The following is an 18,516-nucleotide window of genomic DNA, read 5'->3' as shown; positions in this document are numbered from 1 at the left end:
CATTTTAATACTTTTTTTAAACCAAATGTGGCATCCCCATGAGTAATTAATATCAAATAAAAACCAAATGTCACATCCAGATTGAAGCATTTTACTCACATGTTTGGATTTCATGTATGAAATGAAAATCAGCACTTTTCCCCTCAAAATACAAAAATAATGACTTTTCATTTTAGAAGATTTTCAAGACCCCTGGCATGAATGGAGTACAACAAGACAGTCATTAACAAAAATATAAAGATTTAAGTCAGTTAACTGGGTTTAGAACGTTTAAAAAAAGAAAAAGGTGTTTCATATACAGTATAATGGCTCATCTGATACATAAAGCTTAATGAAACAATTCTGTAACACAAGTCTCTTGCATTACTAACAGTATAATTTGTGTGGGTCCTTTTTAATGGGAGCAATTGCAAAGTAATACCAAAACAAAAAAATGCAGTCCAATGCGGTTTCATGTTGGAGTTTTGCACAATAATAATTCATAAATCCTCCAAAAAAAGTAGTTCCTTAATGTATTTGGCAAGATTCATGCATGAGTGAAATATTCAGCAACAACATACAGTTTTTTGTTCTTTCTGCCAAAATATCTGAAGTCATCAGCTGATAGTGACTACATAATTATGAAACTTTTTATGGTTGTATATCATTATTATATTATTGTATTATTCACTAACCTGAACAAAAGTGCTTTTGCTGTCTAAACCTAAAGACACGCAGGACTCAGAATGTGAATCATGGTCTCTGGTGCCACAGTCCTGCTTCTTGTATGTCCACCCCAACATCCTCCCTGCAAAATTAGTGCAATATATAAATGTAGCTCTTTATTAATTCGTTAAATCTTTGTAGTGTATGAACCTATTAGGAGAAGTGCAGAAAACAGGTAATAACACCCACAAGTAGAGTCCAATAATAGGTTTGTAAGGTTTTTTTTTCTGGAGGTGATAGTTTATCCACTGGTTTGCCATTTTGCCAGTGCTAATATATATATATATATATATATATATATATATATATATATATATATATATATATATATATATATATATATATATATATATATATATATATATATATATATATATATATATATATATATATATATATATATATATATATATATAGAAGAACTTGCTTTTATACTTTATCAGGAACACAGTACAAAGAAGGTTATTGGATCCCTTGAGGGCAGGGACAAAAAAAAAAAAAAGCTTGTGTATGTTGTGGCAATCCGCTAGCCTACCTCTACTTCCTGGAGGACAAAAAAAAACTGTTCCCAGGTTATTGTGGCCGTTCTGGGCGTGACCGTAAAGAATGTCAAACAAAGAGAGAGTGACTGGCTATCTGTTGTAGCGGGGGAATAGAGGATTTTTACCATCCATGTTTTTCCCTTTGCAAACAGTAAGCAGCCACTGTGGAAACAACAGCTCTCACCTGCTCTATCTGGTTGGCACTTACAGTAAAGGTAAGCCTCTGTGTTGACCCTGTGCTTTATGCCCTTTGAATGTGATTGCCTTGTTTTGAGCTTTAATATGACAAAGTGAGATTTTTTTTTTTTTGCTTTCTATAAGGATATAAATGTGTCTCTGGTGCTGATGATGAAGGTTGAAGGTTTAATCCATGAAGATCTTACAGTTAGTGAAGTTTGCTCTCAGGCTCTGTTGGCTTTGTCATGGCTGACTTGAGATGAAACAGGTTCTTGTTAAGATCAAGACAAAGATCCAGTGAGATGTGGGTTCTGAACAAGAAGTGGACATTTAAATGTTTGAGAGCAGTTTGACTGTTTCAAGAAGCTGTATCGTAGGGCCAGCGAGCACAGTATGTAAAGGTGAAATGACTAGTACTGTAACTGGAGCCAGATCTTTGTTCATGCTTCTCCAAGCACAAGTTAAGGCACCGGTCAGGAGCTGTGTGTTTAAGGCGTACATATAAAGCTAATGAGTTAATGAGAAACCTGTCAGCTATTTTTATTGATTGATTATTCAGTGTTTGTCATTACAGTAACTTTACTTCAATTTTTCCTCTAAGTGAGACTTTCCGTGTTTGTCTCTCATATTGGTCAGCTGACATCTAATGGCCGTAGTTACATTGCAGATAAAAAACATCTGTTTCATGTACAAAATTTTGAGTTTACAAGTTGCTATGTATATTTACTTTAAGGTCCACCTCTGTGCACATCACATCACACTGTTGATGTTTTGAGTTGTCTGTCCAACATGCGGGCTGGACAGGTTTTGTTATGCACATCACTGAGTAGAAAATGGTTATGCTGTAATGTGACCACAAAAAGCCCTCCCCCCCCCATCCACACACACACACACACACCTACACCTTTTGGGTGGGACTGATTGGAGATTGGAGATTATATTATTGTCTGTTAGTGTCATGACATGACTTTGAATCAGGAAAATAAAAAAGGGTTAAGGGACCACAGGCACTCCTTCACCAAGAAATCAATTCTTACATTTCCTCTAAAACTTGGAGGTACTGTGGTGTACAGTAAGGTGAAATGATAGGTGTCTGTTGACTGGGATAAAAGTGTTCGCAGCTTTTGAGGAGGAACTTCAAAGAAAGACAAGAATCTCAAATTACAAAATGTGAGCAAGAAATACAAAAATCAATGTGAAAACCCCCTCCCTGGTTAAGAACTGATATTATCTTCAGTAGACTTGACTACTGTAACATTGCCTTCACTATCAGATAGCTACAACTCATTTAAAATGCTGCCTCACTAAGACCAATTAAGTGGATCGTATCACTCCAGCTCTCAGATCTTTACATTGGCTTCCAGTCTGTAAAAGAATGAACTTTTAAATACTCGTGTTGATTGACAAAGCACTGAATGGTTTAGGGCCAAAATACATGTCTGATGTGCTGCTATGCCTTGTTGGAGTTGCTTTATAAATACCTTTGCCTTGCCTTGCCAACAATTACTGACAACACAACATTACAACTGACAACAAACATTACTACAGGTGATTTTAATACTGATACTGTTGTTTTGTGCAGTAGTCCTGTTTGTCCTCCTGTTGTGTGGGGTCTTTAGAATGAGTGGGAGACTGAATAACTGACTTCTTGTCAGCTTGAGTCAGCCCAGTGCCTCTATGTTACTTTACCTCCAAACTGAACACACACACACACACACACAGACACACACACACACACACACCAACCACATATTGACTCCATTATAAACTGCTTTGTGATATTCTGTGATGTGTTGCTAGGTTGCAGCGCAGGCTTTCATTGTCCTTTTTTCTTATCCTTTCACTATATGTCTGTTGGTCTCTGTGTTTGAGAGTAGGGCTGTTAAACTAGGTGTGGAGCGATGTTGAGAATAAGGGAGGGATCACTGGGTCAATATTTGTTTTGGAAATAGAACGTTACTTACGCTACAGTAACTATAGCATCTTTATAGAATCTTATCTCACAGCGAAACTAATACTGTAGCTTATCATTTGTGGAGTAATTTCTCGTTATGGTGTAATCATTTATAATTATTAAAAGATATTTTGAAACGTATTCCTTGGATATCCGTTTATTACCTTCTTGTTTCTCCACAATTCCACAATCATAATCCGGTCCTAGATATTAGCTGCGTGTCTGTTGGTAGTTACCCTATCACAATGTATCCTCTTGTGTTTCTGTGACCCGGTGGCTCTGTTAAGGTGAAGGATGTTCAACGTGATGTATGATTGGTTCTGGTGGGACAGAATCTGGCTGCCGGTGAATCTGACGTGGGCCGACCTAGAGGACAAGGAGGGCCGCGTCTATGCTAAAGCCTCACATCTCTATGTCACTGTCCCCTATGCCTTTGCCTTCTTACTCATCAGATTCCTGTTTGAAAGGTAAGCTCCCCATTATACTTTACCAATAGTGTATCATTCATTCCTTTGTAGGATTGGACAGTATAATACAGTTTAAAAGATAGGTCTTTTGTTTTAGCAAGTTAAAGCTAAATACTGAAAAATGATTTGTTGTTGAATTTGACAGTGTTTATCAAACCTACCATCTTTCCCTAACCCCCTAAGTGCTTTGAGTTGCCTAAACCTTAATCACTCCGAGGTTCCAGGATGTGAGCTCTGCTTTTCAAATAGTTCTATTTTTTTTATTTTTTTATTGAAATAAACATAATAAATCAAACTGCATCTCATCCATCCTGAACTCCTCCTCATAATTAGATAGAGTATGTATCCAATTAGAACTGAACCCTTTCTGGTGCTGTTTGTCAGCTGGATAGCAACACCACTCGCTGCCTCTGCTGGGATCAAGCAAAGAATTCATCTGAAAGCAGACAGCAATCCCATCTTGGAACTGTACTACACTGCTCAGTGCAGACGTCCTGCTCAGGTAAGCAAAGTCCCATTCAAATATCAGTCATGTGACCAGAAACAGTTTGAATATCAGTACTGCTCACACATCACTGTTAACTACACGGTTCACATCTCAATTCCCAATGTCAGTTGTTTTACAATCTTATTTTCTGTTTTTCCATCCTACCTTACAGCTACTGATAACTAGGGCACGACCTGTACTGGATTATTTGGGCCGATGATGATATTGGGAATAAAAAAAATTCTCATATCGATATATCAGCTGATAATCTTATATATGGGTCAATGACGTATAAGGATGTGCAACAACTCAATTTTAGAATGATACAAACAAGCATATCTAATGCAGTAGTTCAAACATTCAGAATGTTGTGTACCTGAAAGTTCATATTATAAATTTGAAATTAAGTGATTTTAGTGGGTTTTTCAAGATTAATTGGCACTGGCCTTAAAAAAAAAGTCATGTGGTGCGACCATGATTCATCTTGAAATAAATTAATTTACTTAACATGCTTCACATCTTTTTTTCAGTAATATAACGTGTTTGGAAACAAAGTATTTGCATTTTTTTTTTATTTTTGTAAATGATGATCTTTTATTTCTATAAGATATTTCAAGATGAATCATGGTCGCACCACATGACTTTTTTTAAGGCCAGTGCCAATTAATCTTGACAAAACCACTAAAATCACTTTCACATTGTAATATGAATTGTCTGGTACACAACATTCTGAATGTTTGAACTACTGCATTAGATATGCTTGTTTTTATTATTTAAAATTGAGTTGTTGAAAATCCTTATACGTCATTGACCCATATACAGAATATATACATAAACAAATAGTTTTTGCAATGATCCCTCAAATGTGATTATTAAACACTTTTTACAAATATATGTAATGAGGGCCTGATATTTTACAGTTTAACAATAAACTTGAATGTGTAAAATGACATCAGTGCACTGAAACAGTTAACTTCACTGGGATAAATAAATATAAATAACTATAAATATAAAAACAACAAAAACCACATACAGTATATATGTAATATATTCTGCTTTAATGCTGACATCTGCAGACCTGACATATGATTATATACACATATGATTACGTTTTTTTAAGTTTAAGTTTAGTAGGTTTATTATCATTATATTGAGGGTCAGACAACAATATAATGAAATGTAGATATCACTCCCTTAGCCATAACAACATTTAAGACAATTAAAAACAATTTAAGACATAAATAAAATATTGATAATCTATAAGAGCAATAAAGTTGCTAACAGTAGCAATGCTTGTTGTAACAGTAGGCCACAACTCGTGTTCATGAGTTTAACAACTTGGGGGAAGAAGCTGTTTTTCAGTCTTGTAGTGTGTGACTGAATTGTGTTTTACCACACATATGTCAGAGGACCAAATGAGGTGTCAGACAGGTTTTACTCAAATCCAGTTTCACGCATGATTTGAAGTACCTATAAGGAAGTGCAATGAAAGGTGATATTGACGTTCATATCCAAACTGTCTATTGTGGCGCCTCAAGTAATGCAGAGCTAATTATTGTTTCCAACATGAGCTCAGACCAGTTTTCCAGTGTTGGTGAGGAATACTTGTGCTATTGGATTTTTGGGTAGTGAAAATATTCATTACTGACAACCAAAATTGCTTGTGTGTTTAATGTGCGTACCTTTACTCCTTTCCAGGCAGACATTGATGGGCTCTCAAAGAAAAGTAGTCTGTCAGTGAGACAAGTTGAGCGCTGGTTCAGAAAAAGACGCAGTCAGGACCGTCCTGGAGTTGTGAAGAAGTTCCGAGAGGCCAGGTCACAACTCTGTGTGTGTGTGTGTGTGTGTGTGTGTGTCTGTATGTGTGTGTGTCTGTGTGTGATAATAATAATGCAATACCTCAAATAGTTATAGTCTATACATGTTTCACCTCTGCTCTCTACAGCTGGAGGTTTATCTTCTACCTGTTGGCGTTCATTGGAGGAATAGCAGCGCTTTACGATGTGAGTCACTGATATGATTTGAACTTGAGGCAGCTGTGATTAAATTAAAGTCACTAGCAGCCTCGTGGGTGTGGCTCTACATTGTATCTTATCTAAAAACTTGACTTTTCTACACTGTAGAAAACTGTACAAATATGATAAGATTTCCTCTCTATGTAATTCCAGAAAGAGTGGTTCTATGACATGCAGGAAGTATGGACTGACTTTCCAAAGCAGGTTTGTACATAATAACCATCATATACATTCACCAAGAATCTATAACAATTTTTAAAAAACATTTAATTTTTCTTTTTTCTTTTTTGTCTGACCATATCTTGTTTAGTATAAGTTTTCTTTTTTTCCTCTTATTCTAATTTAGTGTGTTACTGTTTGTTTGTCTTCCAATTGAAATCTTCCAAACTGCCCCAGCTATATTAATACACTGGGAACTTAAAAAAAAAAGTTTTTTGTCCACATCTTAAACATACTTTTATACACTACCGGTCAAAAGTTTTAGAACACCCCAATTTTTCCAGTTTTTTATTGAAAATGATGCAGTTTAATGTGTCATTGTACTCTGAAATGAAAGCAAAGAACAAATAAACATTTGAGGTTAAAAAAAGACATCATGGAATCCATTTATAAACCAAAATGTATTCTAAACTTTTGACTCATCAAAGTAGCCACCTTAGGCAGATATAACAGCTGAACACACTTGAGCACAATGGAAATCAAATATTCTTCAGAAAGTTCTTCCCAACTCTGTTGCAGAAGTTCCCATAAATGTGTGGTACTTTGGTACTTTACTTTACTTTGGTAGGTTGCTTTGCTTTCACTTTTCTGTCCAGTTCATCCCGAACCAGCTCGATGGGGTTTAAGTCTGGAGACTCCATGTTTTCAAGCTTACCATCTTGTTCTTTTTTCCTACGGTAGTTCTGGCATAGCTTGGACTTATGTTTTGGGTCATTATCTTGCTGTAGGATGAACCCCTGACCAACTACGTGCATAACAGAGGGTACTGCATGGTGCTGCAAAATGCTGTGGTAGCCGTTTTGGTTCAGGGTGCCTCTCACTCTGTACAAGTCACCGACCCTGGATCCAGCAAAACAGCCCCAGACCATCACGCTTCCTCCTCCATGTTTGACAGTTAACCTGCGAGTGCGATATCGCTCCTTCACACACTTTGAGTGAAGGAGTCTGTCGCTGAAGGAACTCTCCACTACAGTGTTGAATCCTTCTGTGTGGAGTTTGTGTGTTTTCCCTGTGCCTGTGTGGGTTCTCTCTGGGTACTCCACTTACCAAAAACATGCAGGTTAAATGTTGACTATAAATGACCCATAGGTGTGAATGTGAGTGTGTGTCTGTCTCTATATATGTTAGCCCTGTGATTGACTGGCGACCTGTCCAGGGTGTAGCGTGCCGCTTGCCCAATGTCAGCTGAGACTATTTCCAGCTCCCCGTGACCCTCTAGGGGATAAGAAGTAAAGAAAAATGAATGAATGCATTTGAGGTAAAAATTTAAATCTCTGAAAATTTAGAAAGCACAATTTTAACATATGGCTTTTTATTAAAGCCATCACGTACTGTACTTATGTACAATTTTAAGGTACTTGTACTTTACTTGAGTATTTCAATTTGATGCTATTTTATACTTCTGTTCCATTAAATTTAAGAAGGAAATTGTACTTTCTACTCAACTTTATTTAAAGCTTTAATTACTTTTCAGATTAAAATTTAGTTTATAAATTAAAAAACATTGTTAAAGATGAGAAGAAGCACTTTTTTCTTCTTTCCTACCCAATCTGTCATCTCATAACCCCTCAGATTTATCTCATGACCCCCACAATGCATTTTCAAATGAGTTTAAACTTGAGCAGCAACAGTGAAATGCTGCTTTTGCAGCTACTTAGAAGTATTAATAATGTACTTTAATATACTAGTCACAGTATGATTTTCAAATGATACGAGTACATTTAGCTGGTAGTACTTCTTTTTTTGCTGTAGTCGATATTTAAAAACTGTGATGTTTATTGCACCTTCAGTATTATCTGCTGCCTTACCTTAGAAACAAAGATCTGCTCACTCAACAGAAATGCCCCAGTTTACATACTGTACGCCTCTCTTTGCACAGTAGCTTGCACAGCCTTCAGATTTGATAAGCTAGTGCTCGTGGCATGTAACCAATCAGATAGTACTGTGGACTGGACAGATAAAGGATCAATGAGTAAGACAGACTCAGCTCAACAACTACTCTTTCTTTCATCGTTACAATTTAAGCTTTCAGCTAGAGCATTTCTATTTAACCTTTGCATTTCAAATTTCACTTTTTTCACTTTACATTTATTATTATAAATTATTTATTATTTTACAATTTAAGTTCAAATTTCTTCAATTTTACGTTTTCTTTTTAAGTTTAATTATCGCCTGATTATTTCTAATAGTTTAGTAAAATAATCATCTTTTTAATTTACTTACTTACTTACTGTCTGTCTGTCTGTCTGTCTGTCTGTCTGTCTGTCTGTCTGTCTGTCTGTCTGTCTGTCTGTCTGTCTGTCTGTCTGTCTGTCTGTCTGTCTGTGTGTCTGTCTGTCTGTCTGTCTGTCTGTGTGGTGAGAGTATGTAAGATTCCATTGCTTCATTATCAGCCTGTACTTGCCTTTGAAAAATGGAGTGGAAGATGATGTCTCAGAGTAATAGATAAATTTACAGTTTCTTCCTTCCAGCTAAATGGGTTAGGAAAAAGAACACAACCTTAAGGGACACACTTTTTGTCTGTGTGACTGAGATTCACTGTAGCTTCATGTTACATGACCATCTCTATGACTTTGTCTCTGTTTCTGTCTGCAGTCTATGCTGGAGTCTCAGTACTGGTACTATATCTTGGAGATGAGCTTCTATGGCTCTCTTCTTTTCAGCGTTGCCTTTGATGTCAAGAGAAAGGTGAGTGGTTGTTGTTAGGGGCCAAAACTTCCGCTTGGCTCAATCTCCTCCATCTCTGCTTACTATTGTATAAATACTTCAAAATTGTTTGTCACTCAAGAAGAAATGTGAAGTTTCGATATATTATGTTTGTATTTCCACGTGTCCTCTCTCTATGCATCTTCAGTGGGAGCGACTAAGACACAAGGAAAAGATGCGAGGAATTGAGATGTACCGTTCCCCCTTTATTTGAATCACAATGATTTTTATTTTGTTCTTCCTTCAGGACTTTCAGGAGCAAATCATCCACCACTTGGCCACCCTGGTCCTCCTGTCGTTTTCGTGGTGTGTCAACTACATTCGTATAGGAACACTAGTCATGCTTGTCCATGATGCCTCCGATGTTTTACTTGAGGTCAGTCACAGCAAACCTGATCACTTGATAGAATGTTGATACTGGATGAAAAATCCCCTGATTACAACCTGTCTAAACAACACTTAAAAAAAACCCAAATATATAAAAATACTCCATTACCATGTTAAAATCTCTGCTTATTAATCCTTTTTTTCTCACTGAAAAACCCACAATCTATGTAAATAGGAAGAAAAACACATTTTTCACTGGAGGGGGGACATTTTTTCTTTCATCAATAGTGACGCATGAAACATACAGTACAGCGCTTAAGGGTTAGGCTGTGAGGAATAAATGTGGTTCGGTTCAGGCAGCTTTAACATTTGGTTAAAGTTAGCAAAAGAATGTGGTGACAGTTACAGTTCAAATAAGCAAACCATTCATTGTTGATATGAATGGGACACAGCTGTGTGAAGGTGGATGCTTACACTCCCATCCACCATCCTCACTCTCTGCTTCTCTAGATAAAAGGACACTACTTTCTGTATTGGTGCAAACATTGGGTTTACATGTTTAAATGTGTGGTGGAATCATCCACACATTTAGGTAAGTCACTTCAAATTTTGTTCTATGTTTTTGAATGTCGTTGACTAACTATACAACTTCTTTTTCTTTTAGTCTGCCAAATTGTTCAACTATGCAAAATGGGAGAAAACCTGCAATACTCTTTTTGTTCTGTTTGCCATAGTCTTTCTGGTTACACGCCTGATCATCTTCCCGTTTTGGTAAGCTAATGAGCGATATGTGTGTGAGTGTGAATATACCAAATGATACAGACTCTAAAGACGATTATAATTTCTTCATGCAGTGAACACTTGACACAGCTTGAATGTGAGCTCAGTTGAGCTGAAATAACCATTAAACCAACAGATAAGGTTGTTTACACACATACTGGAGGAAGTGTTACTGCAGTCAATAGGGACCTATTTTAACAATCCATAGCAGATGTGCAAGTGTATTTAGAAACACACCACAGAACCACATAGATGTAATGGTGCTTCTTGACTGTGAACCCGAGGAGGAAGAAGACCTCCAGTTTAATATCCTGTTCATTTATTAGTTTTCATTGTTTATCTTTTAATTACAGTTTTGGTTCTCTTTAAAATGTTTGTTTTTTTTCGTCATAATAAAATGTAGCACCAAGTGCTTTATGCAATAAAAGCAAGCAAAACAAATCAGAAACAGAACCAAAAGCCACACACACACACACACACACACACACACACACACACACACACACACACACACACACACACACCCGCACGCACGCACGCACGCACGCACGCACGCACGCACGCACGCACGCACGCACGCACGCACACACACACACACACACACACACACACACACACACACACACTTTCTCTCACAAATAACACATGCATACACAAAGAAAGAAGCCTACTGAAGCACTATCTTACTCCAGAGTGTGGTTAAAACCAAATAAATAAAATGAGCTCAAATTAAATAGTTAAATACATAAATAAAATACAAAGTTCATTTCAAAAATAATAAAAGTAATAATATTAATACTAATACTAATAATTAAAAGATGGCGACTTAATAAAAATAAATTCAAACCAGAATTAAAAAGTTTGCATTAATGCGAGGAAATAATATAAAGAACTAAAATGATACAATAAATAGGCTAAATATTAAACTAAACTATAGAATACAATAAAACCTATCAATAAAACCTAAACAAAAGCCAGGCTATAAAGGTATGTTTTCAGTTACATGCCATTGATTTCTGACCTGGTTTTTGTTGGTCATTGCGCAACAATGCGCATGACCACACCTCAGTTTGAGACCAACACACCCATGAGCGCACAGACGGGCACAGGTGCATTTGCTATTTAAACAACATTGTTGATAGATGGGAAAATGACAACTGCATCGGTCTTAAACTAGCCGAGACACTAAGAGATAGAGCTAATAGACAGATTGAAATGTTTATCCATACTTAAATGTTACTTAAACTCATTGTTTTGTATTGTGTGGTGTATTTCAGGCTGATCCACTGTACCTGGGTCTACCCCGTTCAACGCTATCCCGCCTTCTTTGGCTACTACTTCTTCAATGTGATGTTGGTGGTCCTCCTCTGTCTGCACATATTCTGGGCCTACCTCATTCTCTGCATGATCAGGAAATTCGTGTTTGGCACTGTAAGTCTGTTCAGTAAGAAGCTTCTGTCATTTTACTAGTATTTCCACATCTTTATGGATTAGTGTAAAATAGTCATTTGGCAAGTTTTAGTCCATTTCCACTCTTTTCATAATCAAGTCAAGTCAAGACAGTTTATTTATATGGCACGGTTAAAAAAGGAGTGGTTTACCAAAGTGCTTTAGAGAGCAAGCAGGGCAGTATGTAACAGTTATGAATGGCATACAGACAATCACACAACAACATATAAACACACCTAGTAAGCCAAAGAATACAAATGGGTCTTTAGCCTTGATTTAGGACATTCGATGGTGGGAGGTGATCAAACATTGAAGGGAGGCTATACCACAATTTGGGCCCCATCACTGAAAAATTACCTTTGCACCTCTAACAGCTGTTTAGCATGGAAAGGAGCAATTTATTGGATGACATCAGCTCTCTGGGAGGGAAGTGATGTATGTTGGAGCTAGCCTGATTATAACTTTAAATATCTGCTTCTCTGCCTCTATTTCTCTCTTTCTTACACCACAGCTTACCGGAGATGAGAGAAGTGACAATGAAGAGGAGGAGGAGGAGGAGGAGGAGAATGAGAGCGAGAGCAGCCTGACAGAGGATGAAGGGAAAGGACAGCACAAACTTGGCAATGGATTGGCATTTGATGAGAAGGAGGAGCAGAATGGCTGCCTTGGATGCTTGTCCCCACCAGAGCACATCTGCCAGCCAAAGACTGAATCACGCTCAGTATGATCAGTAAAGCTGAAGATGTGAGAAATAGGACAGTTGCTAAATACATTTCATCCAATATGAACTGAAAAAATATGCAAAATGTGTGATTTATTCCCTCAGATGCTTGAACACTACCAATGCCCAAATAAGCGTTACTGTTCTCACTTCGGACAGATTTTCTCTGTTTCTCCTCACAATGTAGTCAGTAGCAGCACTTCCCTCTACAGCCCTGCAGGGTAAAGGAGTGCATTGAACCAACAAGCACACAACAACACAAGCCCCACTGTCTGCTCATCATCACATCTAATTTGTTCCATATTGTTTGTGAAGTGCAGAGCTGGTGCACTGTGGAGCGTCCATCCAGCTGCTTCAGCTCACTGTTTCATCCATCAAGTCCTGCTGGCTTTTATTTCAGCCATGGCTTTTATATCACTCGCTTTGCTTATTTATGGTCACAGGGAATTTAATGTGATCCAGTAACACCATAGACATCTCCAGATGATTAGGGGGCTGGGGTGGGGTTAGACAGGTGGGGATCGGGGTGGGGCTTTTATATTACCATGCTCACATTTGTGTACTATGGTCAAGTGTAAAAAAAAGTCTATATTTAGCACTACACTGTCTGTCAGTGGCCTTCCAGGAGTGCCTTCCTCCCACAAAATGGGATGTTCCAGTGAATATCTTTTCATTAAATCTGCAATGTTTTGTAATTTAAATGTAATTTAAAATCTACTGTATTTTAACTTCAACACCTCTTCAAGTGTAAATCACCAAACATACTATTTCTGAATCAGTCATGTCTCTATGTCTTTGGTCCTTATATATTTGAAATCTTTAATTCATTTTTCATCTGTGTCCCCCCCATCAGATTAAAAATGTAATAAAGCTGCAGCCTGATACACTTTTACACTCCACCACTTTATCATCATTAATTAAATGTAAGTCTTTATAAATAAAATGTATTATGATTATTATTATTATTATCAGTAGTAGTAGTATTTGTATTATTATTAATTAATGGTCAACACTGAATGAAACTTTATTGTCTTAACTTGACACTCTTTTTAACGTTTCTTGAACCTTCTTTATGGAATGGACTGCAGGATGTGTTAAGCCTAGATTATCACAAAGACCGGAGGCAATAATATTTTTTAGATGTACAAATAATTTTTATGCAAAATACACAAACAAAGACAAGTTAGTACGTCTATTGTGTGTAAAACAAATCTTTGAGGGCCTGAGTGTTGATGTTGACTTTAAATGTTACTTTTCTGTTAAGAAAGAGTCAGTATCACAGAGCAGAATGAAGTTGGTGCTGTTATGGGAAATGCATTCATCCTTTATGTTCCTTTCAGCTTACTTTAAATATAATTCCATCAAGTCCAGCATGTTTTACAAAGAGTCATAATTTTGACAAATAACAAGTAGTAGACAACCATTGTTGTGATCTGGAGCTATATAAATAAATATTGATTAATTGATGATTACCCATTTTTATGATTCATACAACTGACACCAAACCTTTTTTTGTAATGCCACTGTTGTCCATAAGATGTTCCCCTCACCCTGCTTATCTCTGTCAAGTTATAGAGGAGGCTCAGTCTGAATGCTGATGCACTGAGTGTGATCAGGGATACATTTTTAAATGTGACAATAAGACCAGCAATACATCTGCAGCCAAACATAAACCACAAGAGAAAACCACTTTTATATTTCACAACCACACTAGATCTCTTGTTTATGACGGCGTATTAGGGCAATATAAGTAAAGTCATAAACGTGGGTAAAGTTAGAAAGAGATTGGCAGATTCGAACTTCAGCGATCAATAGCTCATAAACGAAACATTGTTAAAACATAAAAAATGCCTCTTTCCTATCGTAGTAAGGTAGACTATTGACTACAAACTCATTTTCGCCAAAACGAGTCGTCATCCAGGCTGCAGGAAATATATTGCTCTCTATGCGTTGCGGGCGGAGAGGCGAGCGCTTAGGGACCGTCTACAAAGTGCAGTACCAAAGCAAAAAATATTCATCTCCACTTTTATTCACTGTAGTCTCACCAAATTCACTCCACACACCAACGGTCACCTGATAATCACACTACAACAGTTATTTCATAAAAAATCTTTTTGTATATTTTTGGGGAATTTTATTGTGAAAAATCGTCAATAGCGTTAATATTATACAGTGTAGGATGACCAAAATCATGCTACACAACAAGGGTCACCTGATAATCATACTACAACAGTTATTTCTGGAAAAAAAAAAGTTTTCATATTTTTGGGGAATTTTATTTTGAAATATCGTCAATAGTGTTAATATTATACAGTGTAGGATGACCAAAATCATGCTACACGACAAGGGTCACCTGATAATCGTACTACAACAGTTATTTCAGAAAAATGTGTTTTTTTTTTAAACTCAAATTTGACCCAAGCAGCTGAGACTCCACTAGATGGTGGAATAGGACAATTAGTCACACTATTGCACTTTCCAGCAGATGAACAAATACACACGCACAATGATGATGTAGTGGCAATTTGTCCTCAACTTGGAAAAGGAAAAAAAAGAAAAGAAAAGTAAAAGAAAATAAATAAACTCAAATTCAAATGGCCACTGAGGCACCTCAGGAATGAATCTTACGCAGGGGGGAAAGTGCATTGCAAGCATAGCGTTTCTTTTGTTTATTTTACCATTTTTGCAAGCAAACCAAAGAACAATGGCATCTCTCTTGCCCTGGTAAAAAAACTGTATGCCCCTCCCGGTGCCTGCTGGTCCTCTACCTGTAGCCTACCTATAGAAATACATTCACCTCTGTGCCCCAAGCTGCCCAAGTGCCCTGAAACAAAAGCATTTACGAGTACTCAAATTAACAAAAATAATAATAATATTATAATTGAATTGATTAAGCTATACTCTTCAAAACCATCAATTGTGAAAAGTATAAACTCACAATTAACCCTTTTCTATAGAGGACCTGACCTTAACTAAATGACAGATTCTACTGTCTTCTTCCTGATAGCTGCTTGGGGGAAAGACAAACAGAAAGAGGACATAGCAGACCTTTGTTACAGGTCTCTCCAAAACACTGGTCTTAGTTTGGAGGCACACAGAGTGGACAAATCCTTTGGAGTCAGACTTGGTACTCACTACCCGGCCCATCATCCAGGATCCCTGTGGAGCTGTAGCATCAGCAATGATGACAATATCTCCTGGTAAGAAGCTTCTACTCGGCCTGGCCCTTTTTTTGTCTTTCTTGCATCACAAGTAAGTATTTAGATGTCCATCTTTTCCAAAAGAGTTCTGTAATATACTGTCCTTGCTTCTTCTTCTTCCTCTGATGTACAGGTCACTCTGCTCAAAAAGTTCTGGTGGAAGGATGGGCTTTCCCTTTAACAGAAGAATATGGTTTGGCGTGAGGGCCTCAGTTGGGGTCATCAGAGATTGGGGTCATCAGATATTTTTGTGATAGGTCTGCCATTTACTATTTCCTACACTTCACAAAACAGTGTCTGCAGACCATCGTCATCCAAAACCTGCATCCAAGAACAGATGAGAATATACTTCCTCTTTTATAAATAAATCTCCGCACAGCATTAATGCAAGAGTCTGTATCAAGGGAGTGTGCCACTTCCAGGTGTACTGCGCGACTGGTCAGACAGGTGAGAAGCACCCCATACCTTTTTAGAAGGCTTCTTCCTCTTTTAATTTCCATGGGGCCAAAATAATCAACTCCCACACCTGTGAAAGGGGCTTTGTCTGGCATAACCCTCTCCTTAGGTAAATCTGCCATCTTCTGCTCTCCAAGCTTTCCTCTGTAAAATCGACACACTGTCAATTCTGTAATGATCCTTCTTGCAGCAGAATTGGCATTAATTATCCAATATTTTTTCCGAAGTCTGTGCAGCATGTGGTTTTGTACCAGTGTGTCCTAGTTGCTGATGGATTTGTCATAGAATAAGCTGGGAAACATGCAGATCTTTTGAAAGGATAACAAGATGCTTGATTTCTGATGGCAATGCTGACTTGTGCAAACGACCACCAACTCTGAGAATGTCATCCTCCAGTATAGGATCTAGCTTGTGCAGTAGGCTGTCTTTGGAGACGTTATGTGAGCCATGTTTTAGAGCAGCCATTTCACACTTAAACCTGATCTTCTGGACAAAACGAATAATTGCCTTTTCTGTCAATCACAGCTTGATCCATATCATATACGGGCCACTCCTGCTCTGACAAATCCAGTTTCCTTGTGTGACAAATTCCCCAGCTCTTACTCCACGAGATGCTCCATCTGCAGGATTGACCTTGGAGACCACATGCCTCCACTGGTCGACATCAGTACCCTCTCTAATGACAGAAACTCTGTTAGCAACAAAGGTATGGAAGCGCCTTGTTTCATTGCAGATATACTTGAGAACAGTCGTGCTGTCAGTCCACAACATTGATTTCTCCAGCTGCCACTGTAGCTCCTTTTGAAGCCTTACATCCATCCGGACAGGGAGAACTGCTGCTGTGATCTCCAGGCGACGAATGGTAATTTGCTTCAGGGGTGCAACTCTGGCTTTTCCCACAAGAAACGAAACATGCACATTATCACCATCTTCCAGTCTCCATTAAGACTGTGCCATAACCAGCTTGACTGGCATCAGAAAAATGATGCATTTGTGCTGTTACAGATTTTCCAAAGTTCTGGGGTTTAATACCCATTCACTCATTCTTTGGAGATCTTTCAGCCAGTCTGACCATTGTTTGAAGAAGGAGGGGGGAATTTGGTCAGATTCAACACACCACTGCAGTCCTAGTGCTCTGTGTCCAAATCCAACTCTTTCATCTCTGTTGCTCTGATGTCGCCTGGGATTGACATCAACACAGAACGGCTGTTTGTCACCCATTTTCGGAGACTGAATCCACCTTTGTCACAGAGTGCAGTCAAGTCCTTTACAATCTGAATTTCATCTCTCTCTGAGGCTGTGGACTTCAGACAGTCATCCACATAAAAGTTATGATTGATTGTACTTCAGCAGGAAAATCACATGCATTGTCCTCTGTAGTTCTCCTCAAGGCATAATTGGCACAGCTTGGGGATGACACAGCTCCAAACAAGTGCACTCTCATTCGATATTCCACTGGTTCTTGGTCAGTGTTGCCTTGAGGCCACCAGAGAAAGCGAAGAAATTTCACATGTTTATCAGGCACCCTCACCTGATGAAACATGGCATGTATATCAGACATGGCTGCAACAGGTTCTTTCCTGAACCGAGTGAGGACTCCAAGAAGAGAGATAGTGAGATCTGGGCCCTGCAAGAGCTGCTGGTTCAGTGAAGTTCCTTTATAAGTGGCTCTGCAGTCAAATACAACTCTCAGCTTTCCTTTGGTGGGGTGATGTACTCCGTCATGGGGGATGTACCACACTTTTCCATCATCTTGTTCCAGCTCATCAGTGGGCACTATTTCAGCATTTCAGTTCTGTTGTACTGCTCACAGTTTTCATTAATTGAATGTCCTCTCTTGACATTTCTATGCGCTGATTTAAAAAAAAATTAAAATCATGATTATATTGTTTGATGAGCATCTCCTCAGGATGTTCCACAGAAATGCAATTGGATGTAACAACAGAGCAACCAGTCTTGACATTATTTCTGCCTCCACCACGAAGTGGTCCATTAGTTACCCAGCCGACTCATGTTCTGACTGCATATGGTCCTTCACCCTGGCTATTAATCAGCTCCCAAGGCTCCATCATTTTAGGTGCATCACTTACAATGAGCAGATCAACCTCTGCATCAAAATAATGAAGCTTTACACCTCTATGTCCCATTTTTGTCTTTATGCCTCTCAACAATAACAGCTGATCAAACGTGATTATGATGCGCAAAATATGAGATATCAGTGAAGTTATGAGATACACAGGATTTATGAATGAATCTATTCATTGAAATGAGCATATCCAGTGAAAAAACACAGATCATTTGTTGTTAACGA

The 18,516-nt window shown here is 38.0% G+C and overlaps 1 protein-coding gene across 2 annotated transcripts; it reads left to right on the top strand.

Annotated features, from left to right (window-relative positions):
- Positions 1–1,365: 1,365 nt before the first annotated feature.
- On the top strand, positions 1,366–13,415 carry cers3a (ceramide synthase 3a). Of its 2 annotated transcripts, none has more exons than XM_062443431.1 (11): positions 1,366–1,462; positions 3,672–3,845; positions 4,230–4,347; positions 6,031–6,149; positions 6,278–6,335; positions 6,501–6,551; positions 9,162–9,254; positions 9,520–9,648; positions 10,264–10,370; positions 11,657–11,810; positions 12,340–13,415. In XM_062443431.1, exons 2-11 carry the CDS (start codon positions 3,673–3,675, stop codon positions 12,553–12,555), a joined length of 1,218 nt encoding a protein of 405 aa, XP_062299415.1. In that variant the 5' UTR covers positions 1,366–1,462; position 3,672; the 3' UTR covers positions 12,556–13,415. The 2 variants fall into 2 exon arrangements, with proteins under 2 accessions (XP_062299415.1, XP_062299492.1); XM_062443508.1 differs by having other exon boundaries at positions 1,380–1,462; positions 3,666–3,845.
- Positions 13,416–18,516: the final 5,101 nt, after the last annotated feature.

This window comes from Scomber scombrus, chromosome 1 (assembly GCF_963691925.1).
Source record: "Scomber scombrus chromosome 1, fScoSco1.1, whole genome shotgun sequence".
Taxonomy (NCBI): Eukaryota; Metazoa; Chordata; class Actinopteri; order Scombriformes; family Scombridae; genus Scomber; species Scomber scombrus.
This window is presented reverse-complemented; position numbering and strand designations above follow the sequence as displayed.

What these genes read in the sequence shown, in the direction of transcription:
- cers3a (XM_062443431.1), top strand. Translation starts at nt 3,673, where the DNA reads ATGTTCAACGTGATGTATGATTGGTTCTGGTGGGACAGAATCTGGCTG. An exon ending in GGACTGACTTTCCAAAGCAG is followed by an intron (nt 6,552 to 9,161) that starts GTTTGTACATAA and finishes TTCTGTCTGCAG; the next exon opens with TCTATGCTGGAGTCTCAGTA. An exon ending in GGAAATTCGTGTTTGGCACT is followed by an intron (nt 11,811 to 12,339) that starts GTAAGTCTGTTC and finishes CTTACACCACAG; the next exon opens with CTTACCGGAGATGAGAGAAG.